This window comes from Balaenoptera ricei, chromosome 18, assembly GCF_028023285.1.
Source record: "Balaenoptera ricei isolate mBalRic1 chromosome 18, mBalRic1.hap2, whole genome shotgun sequence".
NCBI lineage: Eukaryota > Metazoa > Chordata > Mammalia > Artiodactyla > Balaenopteridae > Balaenoptera > Balaenoptera ricei.
This window is the reverse complement of record NC_082656.1, coordinates 83,466,133-83,478,164: the sequence shown is the minus strand read 5'-3', so window position 1 is coordinate 83,478,164 and position 12,032 is coordinate 83,466,133. Positions and strand designations below refer to the sequence as shown.

The 12,032-nt window shown below is 46.9% G+C and overlaps 1 protein-coding gene across 1 annotated transcript in view; it reads right to left on the bottom strand.

Moving 5' to 3' along the window:
- CUL4A (cullin 4A) overlaps positions 1–12,032 on the bottom strand; it is a 45,220-nt gene that overhangs the window by 31,836 nt on the left and 1,352 nt on the right. The window contains exons 3-5 of the mRNA XM_059903151.1: positions 3,216–3,319; positions 1,260–1,329; positions 25–98 (exon numbers count right to left, since the gene is read on the bottom strand). Coding sequence (XP_059759134.1) covers positions 25–98; positions 1,260–1,329; positions 3,216–3,319 — 248 coding nt within the window. The remainder of the gene's footprint in view (positions 1–24; positions 99–1,259; positions 1,330–3,215; positions 3,320–12,032) is intronic.

Here is a 12,032-nt window from a genome sequence, read left to right as displayed (position 1 = left end):
AGACCAGGACCGGGGGACACTCACCAGATAGAAGGAAGCATGGAATTCTGAAGCACGTAAGTACGATCCAGAAACAGGAAGATACTTCTGATCATGATCTGCAGGGCAAGAGGAGGACTTGACTTATTTACGTACCTTACCAACAAAACATTCAACCCTAGCTGTCTCACATCTAACATGATTCTCAATGAAAAGATGTTTTTATCTTCAAGACCCTCATGATTGATTTTCCCCTGAATTTACACGTTCTCCTTGGTGTTTGCTTTTCATCTCTTTTATCCAGAAAATCTGACTGTAGGGGTTGTACAGCACTTTGTCTTGAAGATGCCTTTGAAATTCAGTCACTTCCTGACTGACGTGGGGAATCTCCTTAGGCTGGGAGATGCTCTAAGCTGAATTTTTCCAGCATTCCGGCTCATCACTTCGGCATGAGGCTCTCAGCCACGTGTGTGTACTCGACTTTACTCTGCAGGCTCACGTGGTGGGCGGTGGCCCCAGGGCTCTCTCTCAGCGAGCGCCCCAGACTGTGTCGTGGAGGTTTGCTTACACACTTAGAGAGAACCTTCCCGGCACATTCACCTGTTTCTACCTTCCCCCGGTGCCTGGCCCAAGAGAGACTCATTCGTTGTCGCCTACTCACCTCAGTCAGGAAACAAAAGAATTCAACCTAGTTAGGAAAGCTATTGATACTATCTTTTCTCTCACTTACATAATTTTCAGTCAGGTCACCCTGAAAACTCATATACATAAAATCAAATTAGAATCAGTAGATCTACTAAGTCTAAGCCTGGTCGTCTAGTTACAGTAAACTCATGGAATTCAGGCTTGATTCTCAGGCATAAACTGAGATCAAGGAAAACTTCAGAGACCCACGGGGAATCACAGGCACCATGAGTTACCTGTGCGGTCGGCCTGAAGGCCAAGCTCGCAGCCAGCCCCACCCCAGAAGAGCAGACCGTCCCCACTCTTCTCCACCCACTGTCCAGCTCTGTCGGAGCTGGATGGCAGCATATGACCTGAACAGAACTCCCCATCCCAGCTCCCAACCGGGCCCCGCCTTCCTTGGGGGTTGAGGGAAGATGGATGGAGCCACGCTTTTGTTAAAAAAGAAAAACAAACAACACAGCTGGATGCAAAGGGGGCACATACTCCCAGCTACTCAGATCTGCCTTCCGCCCAGCTGAGCCAGAGGCTGGAGGAAAAGCCCCACGAGGGCGTGTGCACTGAGACCCCCTCAGGGAGCGTGTCAGCAGGCTTACCATTTGTCTGCAGTGATCCTGCCAGCATGTGTTAATCTTCTTTAAAAACAAAACACTATCTAGTGAGTCTGTGCAGACCTGCTAAGGAAAACTTCAGAAACACCGGCCAATTTACTTATTGCAATTTTAACCCCTTACTTTCTGCTCTCTTCGCCTCCGAATAGTACATGTTATTTAGTAATCAGGATATTGAAAGGGCAGAAGCTCAGAAACCACACACGTGGTTTCCAGCCTCCGTGTCTCCCTGCCTACCTGTGATGAACCCGCCTGCACTCACCGTCCTCCATCTCTTCCTGCCCCTCCCCGTTTCCCTTTCACCCCACTGCCCGTTGCGGCTTCGTGGGCTGGGGGGTGGACCAAAGGCCCCGCCCAGAGGGCAGCTCTGGAGATGCTGTCCCCGAGGCGAGGAAGCCAGTCACTGTGAACAGCACCGGGGGACGGGCAGACGGAGGACAAGGGCTGAGCGTCAACTGTCACTTCCGGTCTCACAGAGACGGACGTCACGCCTCATCCGTGCACCACGTGCACGACCTGACTCTCAGGATGCTGTTTACAGCAAAAGACACCCGGTGCGGGCTCCCAGGGCAAACCTCGCCAAGCACCCGGGCACTGCGTGCACGGGTTCATCGAAGCCCCACGGTCACGACGTCTACACCGCCTACGGCCCACACAGCACCCTCACACCCAGCCACATGGCGCACCGTCACACCCTTTGCACGGGTGCGCAGGCAGCTGGCGGAGGCAAGGACCCGGCCTCCCGGGCCTCAGCCCTGCTCCAGCCTGTCTCAGCGCCGCGGCACCGGACGCGGCACCGGACACAGGCACACCCCTCAGCGCCGCCCCTCGGCCGAGGTGCAGCAGGCACAGGGCTCGGCGCGGCTGCGAGGTGACGTGCGACGTTCTGAGCACGGAGAGAGGAGGCAACACAGAGCAGCCCGTTTCTGGTGTGTGAAATCGGAAGGCGCTGGGGTCCTCAGCGGCAGGAGGCCCGGCGGGGGTGGGGGCCGCTGGGAGGGGCAGGGGCTGGGGGCGCACTGACCACAGCCACAGGGGTCCCAGCCAAGCGCCTCACTCACTTTCTCGAGGGTCCGCTCCTAACTTAAAAACAGAGCGAGTCACAGCACAGACCGAATAGCTGAACGGTTAACAAGTAATTCTGGAAGAACTATTACAACTGCTCACAATTATAATGGCTCACAGTATCAGACCTTCCACGAACAGTCTGAAAAGGCCTGCGTCGTAAGCACACGTAGGCAGGTGCCACCTCGGCAGCGGCCCGGCAGCTCCGGTGCCCAGTGCCGAGCCGAGGCGCTCACCACGTGGCGGCACCCTGACCGGTCTCCGTGGCCAGCGGGGGCCCGAAGGCAAGGCTGCACAGGGTCAAGCCCACGCCAGCCAACCTGAGGTGCTGGGAGGCCGGGGGCTGCGGCCAGGTGGGGCCCCACCCGGGGCAAGGCTTCGTCGGGACCAAATATCCGGCGTGATCTGGGCCGGCGAGGCCCAGAGCCGAGAGCCACCGAGCCCACCGCGAGCCGACCTGCAGAGCGTGAGCCAACGGGCCGGGGTTGGTTCACGTGGCCAACTTTGTGGGAATTGGTTATAATCACAGAAAACTAACACAGACTTTTAAAAAACAAGAATAAAGAATAGCAGCACTCAAACCTTAAGATGTTTTTCAGAACTCTTCCTAAATACTCCAAAACAGACTAGATACATGGACACTCTGACTTTAATCAGATCAGCCAAGTAATTTAAACAGTAAAAACTCCAATTAAAAAAATCTGTTACGTTGGGTTGTATGATACAAATGTAAGGTTTTGTTTCTATAAATAAAAGAGAATTTTAAAAGCTTTTGCTTTAATATTAAGGATACTCATTAGTTCTTTATCCTATTAATGTTCAGTTTCAAAATACTTAGGTAATAAATAGGAACTTCACAAGCCAAAAAAAGGATATTCTCTAAACTGAAGGATTTGTGCTTGGACGTGGCCTTCACAGACCTGGCGCAGCTGCTGGTAGAGCACTGGGGAAACTTTGTGAGAACAAAGATTTTCAACAGCCTGAAAACAAAAGAGATAAATGAGTTATTCACTGTGAACGACAAATTTGTTCTTTAAAAGCAACCCATCTGTACAAACAGCTCTAATCGTAACAAAGCCACGCCCACCACTTACGTAATCCACAAATAAGTTATCATGGTCAAGGGCAATTATCGCTGGAACGCCAGAATCCAGTAAAAGTTTGGCAAAAATGGTCCGTAACAACAGTGAACCTGGAGTGCAGATGGGACGGCGCCGCGCTGACAGCCCCAGGACACCCAGGCCCCAGGTGGGCCCGCCCCAGTCTGGGCTTCTCATGATACTCGGAAGCTTCCCTCTTCAACAGCCTCTCAAGCTGGCTGCACACCGTCCCCCGAGGACTCAAAAGCAGCTTGAGCCCCCCCGGGCCTGTGTCTGGATGACTCCTTGGTCTGAGGTGGAGCCACAGGAAGGTGTGTGAGTTGACCCTGACGATCGCCAATGTGAAACCAGAGCCAGAAATCCCTGCTCCAAACCCTGGTGACCACCCTCCAGTGGGGGGAGAACGACACGAATTCCAGTTCCTTTCACGCTCATGAGTTTGATGATTCTGTCCCAAATAAGCTGAAGGAACACGGGCCAAGTCTGCCTCAAATTAATGAAGAAACAAGGTTTTGAGGCAGAAATATTTTTCATTAGCTGTTTTGATCCACATCAAAGGAATAATGCTTGTATGTTCTTACCAGTTCCAATAAAATTTTCTTTCAAATCTCATGTACAAAATCAGCATCTGATTCAATTCAAATACGAAATATTGTAAACAGAAATGTAGTTTTTCTACTGCCTATTTTTGAACTATTTTAAAATATATGGGGGATATACAGAATGGAGACACTTCGGAATCTTAACTCAAATACTATATTCCCGAGGGGAAAAAAGGGCAACTTAAATTTTTGTAGATATTAAGAAAATAATTATGTAAAGAAATATATAATACATAAAACACATGCATATTTATAAAAGGTCAAAGAGAACATGGACTAATAACAATAATTAAGAGACTAAAAATACCTTTCCCTTACATTCTGCCTTACTTAGAACAAGGGATCCCCATCCACATTTTGTTTTTACATCCTTCAATGCCTTTCCCAAAAGCTTCATGTTTTTATAATTCAGTCCAAGATCCACTGTCTCTTTCTTAAAAAAAAACCAAGATACCCTCCTAACAAAGGCCTTTGCAGCAGTAGTTAATCATTACAAACAATTATTACCAAGTAAATTTTTAATATAATATATGAAGAAAACATTTTTCTTTGGTAAAAATCAAGATAAGCTTAGTGGTACGTGTCCTTCATAAAAGGACATCTTAGAACCATTTTCTGAATGCTCCGATTCCTGAACCAGGTGTCAATGTCCTCAAAACAATCGTTTCCCAGTTGTGACTTTTTTGGTTGAATGCTAGAGCCAACTCTCCCTCGTATATATATGTCCTGTTGAGCACATGCTTACTATTTACGTGAAGCCCACTGAGATTTCTTTTTTGAGAATCTGGAGGCCTCTTAAAACCACCAGCCAAGCCCTGGGGCACCCAGGCGTGCTGGGGGCGCCGTCACCTCTCGGGTCTTTGCTGAGTCACTGCTGGCGTCTTCATGTTACAGGCACCTTGTCACCGGCTCGCTCCCCGCGGGGGGGCAGGGACGCCGCAGGCTCTTTGGGGCTGCAGGAGCGGCCCAACACAGGAGGCCCTCCCCAGAACACGTTCAGGAGATTCAGCCACACTTGGACGCTTAGAAATGCCTCCTCGTGGTGTACGAAGCACCTCACGTGACCGGAACCGGTACTGGCACCGAGCACACCTCTGGATCCCGGCATCGGAGGAGGGGAGCGGCAGGACCTGGGCCCTCCGAGCACTGGGACACAGAGGTTTTCCTCACACCAGCGCAGCCGAGTGGAAACACCTGCTCGCCCCAGCCTCCCAGCCCTGCCACCACGCCCGCTCTGCACACGCTTATCTGTCTCAGGACAGACCAGTGTCCCAGCGAAACACCCATGCCTGCGAGGGCGCGCCCCTCCGTGGGGATCCCCGCCAGGGCCTTGAGGGAGCAAAACAGCCACGCGGCACCGGCAACGACACGCTTCGGGCGCCAGGGCGCCAGTAGCTACGGCGACAGCTGCCGTCAGGGCGGAGCGGGACGTTTCAGAGTGAGAAACCGTAAGGGAAAGAGCAGGCAAGTACTCTGAGTTACTTAGGTAAATGAAGGGGAAAAAGGAAAAACAAAGCCCCGCCCCCACGCCCGGGGAAACCACGCCCCCGTGGACTATCCCGAGGACCGACAAGCGGCTTCCTGCAGCAGCCGGGCCCAGGGTTACCCTACTCGGTGGCAGGCCCGTCTAAACGCGACAAGCACACCACACAGGAGAAGCCGCCACCAGGACTGCGGTTCCCACCCACAAGAAACAAGCAAAGGGCAACGTAAAAAGGAGACAAGGACTTGGGCCTGAGCGTGGGACGAAGAATGGAGGGGGGGCGGTGTCCCAGGAAGACGTCCACCCTCCCGGCCCCCGTTGCGAATGCCGGACGTGATGCCCTCGTACAAATGACTGATTTCGCTGAGTGACCAAAGCCGCTGAATTAACAAAATCCTTCCTATTAGGCCTAAGATATTTGAACCTGAATATTCTCTGTTTTTGAATAACTTATGCATTGAATTCACTCTTGATTAATTTACATTCTCAAATTGGTCCATCAAATAAAGTGTCTACTTGTTTCCCATTTTCTGGGCTTCCTCACCCGCTTGCATCACTTTCACCCACGCTATTAATCCGTCAGGACCTGACTCCACTCCATTCTCCTTCACCGAGCTCTCACCAGGCACAGGGTTTCCTGGAGACATTTACCCCGTGACTCAAGGTCAGCAGCACAGCTTTTCTCAAGCGCAAGTTCTGTGACAGGTTTGATTCTGTGCATCAAAACTAGTCTGAAATCCATAGAAATCAGACTTGTGGTTGCCGAGGGGGAGGGGGGAGGGAGAGGGATGCACTGGGAGTCTGGGGTTGGTAGATGCAAACTACCACATTTACAATGGATAAACAACAAGGTCCTACTGTATAACACAGGGAACTATATCCCATCTCTTGGGACAAATGGTAATGGAAAAGCGTATTTAAAAAAGAATATCTCTATGTGTATAACTGAGTCACTGCTGTACAGCAGAGATTGCCACAACATTGTAAATCAACTGTTCTTCAATAATTAAAAAAAGCCAAAAACAAAACAAACACAAAACTAGTCTGAAATCAACAACATAGCCTTTCCCGAAACCATTCTTGAAAATGTAGTCTTCTGTCTTCTGTTGCCTCATTGAGATGACAAGTAGGACTAAAACATATAAACCTAAGACACACAAGATATACTTTCTTCAGCAAGCTGAGATTTCAGATCTAAATTCAGAAAAGATCTATGCACTCAAAATCTCCTCCTCCTCGCGTTACAATAAGAGAATGACTCTCAGCTGGATGTGTATCTACTAAGACTTTTTCACGTAATCTGAATATCCCTTTCTAGCTAACAGAAACAAAGTAACTAAGAAACTGCAGGTAGGCGGTGCAGACAGGCTGGAGTTGACCTTTCCCTCCACCGAGGCCTCCTCAGACCTGGCACGGGGAGATGCCAGACCCCACTTTTGGGAAACTGATCAACATCAAGACAAGAAGTTCTCCCTCAAATAATCCTGAAAACCTCCTCAAAAACAAACAAACAAAAAGCCTTTCCAGCTTTGGTGAGAACTGTTCCTTGCACATAAGATTCTTTGGCAAATTATATACCACACCACCTCAGCAGAAACTCAGGCTTTATTCTGAAACACCAGGTCCAGTGCACTGTCCACTCTACTGGAGACCAGGATAGTCTCACCGTGACATCACTTACTATCTCCACCCCATTCGCTCCACAAGATGTGAGCGGCTCGCTCTGCAGAGATGTACTTAGACTTGCTAGAACTTCTGAGTGACCAGGCGCCCGCCCATGCACCTGCGACCAAAAGCCCATCCACTGCCCCCCACACGGGCCCTCCTGAGACGTCCCCTGGAATGAGTGCCACTTTGGGGGTAAGCAGCCCTAGCCCTCAGGGTCTCACATACACCCACACGGACACCCACGATACCCAGGGCATCTGGAAACACTGTTTACAATAATATCTATGGTGACTATTATGAAACACATCCTGGGTAAAAGGTCCAGCAAAGTCATTCTACTAAGAAAACTGATGGGCAATTGATACCAGACAGTCAAATCTCCAGGGAAAGAGCAATAATGAACCCTAGCTGGAAGACATAATATTTCATTAAATCAAAAGCCTCTGAGTCTGGGCACTCGGTGGGACTCTTGCTCCTGGTCCAGACGAAGTAAAGGAAGCGGACTCAGCCTTCGCTGAAATAATACACGAAGCAGCAGTTTCCGAAGCGCTGCACGTCGGGCTCTGAGAGGCCGTGGCCTTGGCAGACAGGAGAGAGACAAGCACCAACCACTCTGGCCTCTGGCATCCAGCGTCCAGGCCACAGAGCAGTCGCCCCGGGCCGAGGCCTGAGTCTGCAGGGCGAAGGCCCCGAGGGGAGGTGACCTCAGGTCCAATTCCAGTGCTCAGCAGAGGGCTGTCCAGCACGTATGTGGGAGGAGACCGCCGAGGTGAGGGGAAGAACCCCCGAGAGTTTAGAGACCTTGGGCTCTGGTGCTCACACACTTCCCACCAGCCAGGCGGGAACACAGCAGGACGCCAGGCAGAGGATTCAGGAAGGTTTGTCTCAGCAGCAGGGCAATTAGCCCTGGACGAAACACTGCTCTAGTCCTGCCTAGCAACGCTGAAAGGCAACAGTCTGAAAGGTCAAACTGATTCTAAATAATTTAACCAAGTCTGGAACAAAGCTCAAGAATATTCAAAGAAATACAAAAGCATCTACCACACAAGTCAAAATTCACAATGTCTGGCATCCAATCAAAGCTATCAAACATGCAAAGAAGTAGGAAAACAACCTTTACTGGGGAGAAAAATCAGTCAGTCAAAGCAACCTGGAATTGACAGAATCAGCAGACAAGGACATAAAAGAGCTATAACTGTGTTCCACACGTTAGAGAAAGTTAAGCAAAGAGAAGATACAAAAAAAGATTCAAATTGAACAGCTAGAGAGGAAAACAATGCAGAGGTGAAAATTATACCAGATGGTATTAGTGGCAGATTAGACATTGCAGAAGATGAGTGAACTTAAAGAAATGGATAAACTGAATAGTTCTATATCTACTAATGACATTTGTAGTTGAAAATCTTTCCACAAAGAAAGCCAAGATGGCTTCACCGGGGAATTCTCTCAAACATTTAAGAAAAAAATAATACCAATTCTGGACTTCCCTGGTGGTGCAGTGGTTAAGAATCCACCTGCCAATGCAGGGAACACGGGTTCAAGCCCTGGTCCGGGAAGATCCCACGTGCCGCACAGCAACTAAGCCCGTGCACCACAACTACTGAGCCTGCGCTCTGGAGCCCATGAGCCACGCCCGCGTGCCACAACTACTGAGCCTGTGCTCTAGAGCCTGCGAGCCACAACTACTGAGTCCAAGTGTCACAACTACTGAAGCCCATGCGCCTACAGCCTGTGCTCCACAACAAGAGAAGCCATCGCAATGAGAAGCCCACACACCGCAATGAAGACCCAACACAGCCAAAAACAGATAAATACATTTATTTAAAAAAAACCAAAAAAGAAATAATACCAATTCCATATAAAGTCTTCTAGACAATGAAAAGAAGAGAACATTTCCAACTCACTTTATGAGGCCAGCATTACTCTGATACTAAAACTAGACACAGACATTACACGAGAATAATACAATATCCTTTGTGATCACAGATGCAAAAATTAACAAAATGTCAGCAAACTGAGTCCAACAGTACATAAAAAAGATAATACATCATGACCAAGTAGGATTTATACCAGAATGAAAGACCGGTTTAACATTTGAAAAATCAATCCATGTAATTAACGAACTAAAAAACAAAAATCACATGACCATCTCAACAGTCACAGAAGAATTTGTCAAAATCCAACATGTATTTCTGATAAAAACTCTCAACAACCTAGGAACAGAAAGGAACTTCCTCAACCTGATAATGGGTATTTTTGAAAAACCCACAGCTAGCATCATATGGTGTTCAATGATGAAAGGCTGAAAGCTTTCTCCCCTAAGACCAGGAACAAAACAAGGATGTCTGCTTTTTCCGTTTCTATTAACCATCGTACTAATCACCAGAGGTTCTATACAGTGCAATGAGGCAAGAAAGGAAATAAAAGGCATGCAGATTAGAAAGGGAGAAGTAAAGTTATCTCTGTGTATAGGCGACATGATTGTCTACACAGAAAATCCAATGGGATCTACAAAAAAGCTACTAGAGATAAGAGCGGTTAGCAAGACAGCAATATACAAGATCAATATATAAACATGAGTTGTATTTTTATGTACTATCAACAACCAGAAATTAAAATTTATACTACCTTTTACAATACCATAAAAATATGAAATGCTTTAGGGATAAATTTCACAAAAGATGTACAAGACCCGCACAGCAGAACTAGAAAACATTGCTGAGACCTCACTAAGCGAGAGCTGTCCCCTGTGGTCAACTGGGGGGTTCAGTGTTGTCAAGATAGCAGCTCTCCCCACGCTCACCTACAATTACACATAATCCAAACCAAAATCCTAGGAGGCTTTTTTGCAGAAATTGGCAAACAGATTCTAAAATTCTTATGGAAATATAATGGACCTAGAACACCCAAAACAAGTTTACCCAAAAAAGGATAAAGCTGCAGGGCCAGCGCTCCAGACTTGGAGACTTAGGACACCCACACTCACAGGGGCAAGGACGTCTGACAAAGGAGCGAAGGCAGTTTGCTGGGGAAGACAGACACCTCAACACACGGCATTGGACCAACTGGACCTCCACAGGGAAGACAGTGAACTTGGATTTATACCTCACAGCAAACACAAAAATTCACCTCAAAACAGATAACAGACCTAAATGTAAAACCTAAAACGCTAAAAGAAGGAAATACAAGGGAAAATCTTTACCACCTTAGATTAGGCAAAGACTTCTCAGAGAGACACTAAAAGCACAATCCATAAAAGACCAAACTGATACAAAGACTTCATCAAAATTTAAAACGTCTGCTCTCTGAAAGCCATAGATAAGAGAATCAGAAGACAAGCTGCAAACTGGGAGAACATATTTGCAGGGCAAATACCTGGTACAGGATGCACGCTCAGAACACATAATAAACTCAAACACTCGATAATAAGGAAATAAACACCACCATAAAAAATGAGCAGAAGATTTGAACACACGCTTCATTAAAGAAGGTGTATGGAATGGCAACGGGCACAAGAGAAGATACTTAATATCGTTAGGGAAATGCAAATTAAAACCGTAGTGAAATTCCACTACTCACCTACTAGAATAGCAAAAATTAAAAAGACTGACGATACCCAATGTCAGCAAGGACACGGAGCCGCTGGAACGCTCACACACCACTGGCAGAGGCAAAATGGTGAAGCCATTTTGAAAAAGTTAGGAAATGTCTTGTAAAGTTAAATACACACTTTCCATTTTACTCTGAGAACCTACTTCTAGATGTTTATACGAGAGAAATGAGAATTTTTGTCCACACGAAGACTTACCCATGAATGTCTGCAGCAGCTTTATTCATAACAACCCAAAACTAGACACCCAGACGTCCATTACCTCAGGATAACTAACTGGTGGTCCCAGAGTACTCAGCGACAAAGAAACAGATTATTGTCAGGACGCATGCACGCGCCTAACTCACAAGCCCTACCCTAAGCAAAAGGAGCGAGGCACAATTGCACGGTTCCACTGACATGAGATTCTAGAGATGGCAAAACATACCGACACAAGGCACATCAGTGACTGCCAAGGACTGGGGGTTAGGGCACAGGACAGGACCCACTGCAAAGGGGCCTCAGGGAACTTTTCAGGGTGACAGAAACATTCTGTATCTTGTGTGGTGGTTATACAATTGGATACATTTGTTAAAACTTGTTGAAGTACATATTTTTCACTGTAATTAAGTCAATTAAACAATACAGTAACCTCACACAAACTTAAGACGAAGAAGGGACAGGTGTCCATCGACTGTCAATGGTAGTCTTCTTTGGGTGGTAGGAATATAGGTGATTTTTATTTTCTTCTTTGTACTTTTTGTAGTTTGCATAATTTTTATAACGTAATCACTTATGTAAACAGAAAAAAATTTTTTAACTTAAGTCTCTTAGTAGAAATTGTGCTATCAAATTACCTAAAATGTAGATAATATTAGACTAGTTAGCGAATGTCATTCTTTAAAAACAAGATATCAAGAAAACCAGTCTGTGTGTAACTGAAATATCCCAACAGTGAAACGTACTTTTGATCACTTCTTCTGGTGTTAGAAAAGGAACATCGTTATCTCAAATTAAATGTAACAAAACCAGTCTGCACATTTTAACTGTAACAATTAATCACAAAACACAATGAAAAGGGGAAAATCCACATTAACAAGTCAAACTGTAATAAGATTTTCATATATAACGTAATGTAATTATAATAATAGTTTGCTGCATATTTGGAAAATATTAAAAGTCATGTGACTCTTAGAAACGCATTTCTCTCCTGTAATGGGTTAACTTTAAATACCCTTCTAGACAGCTGAG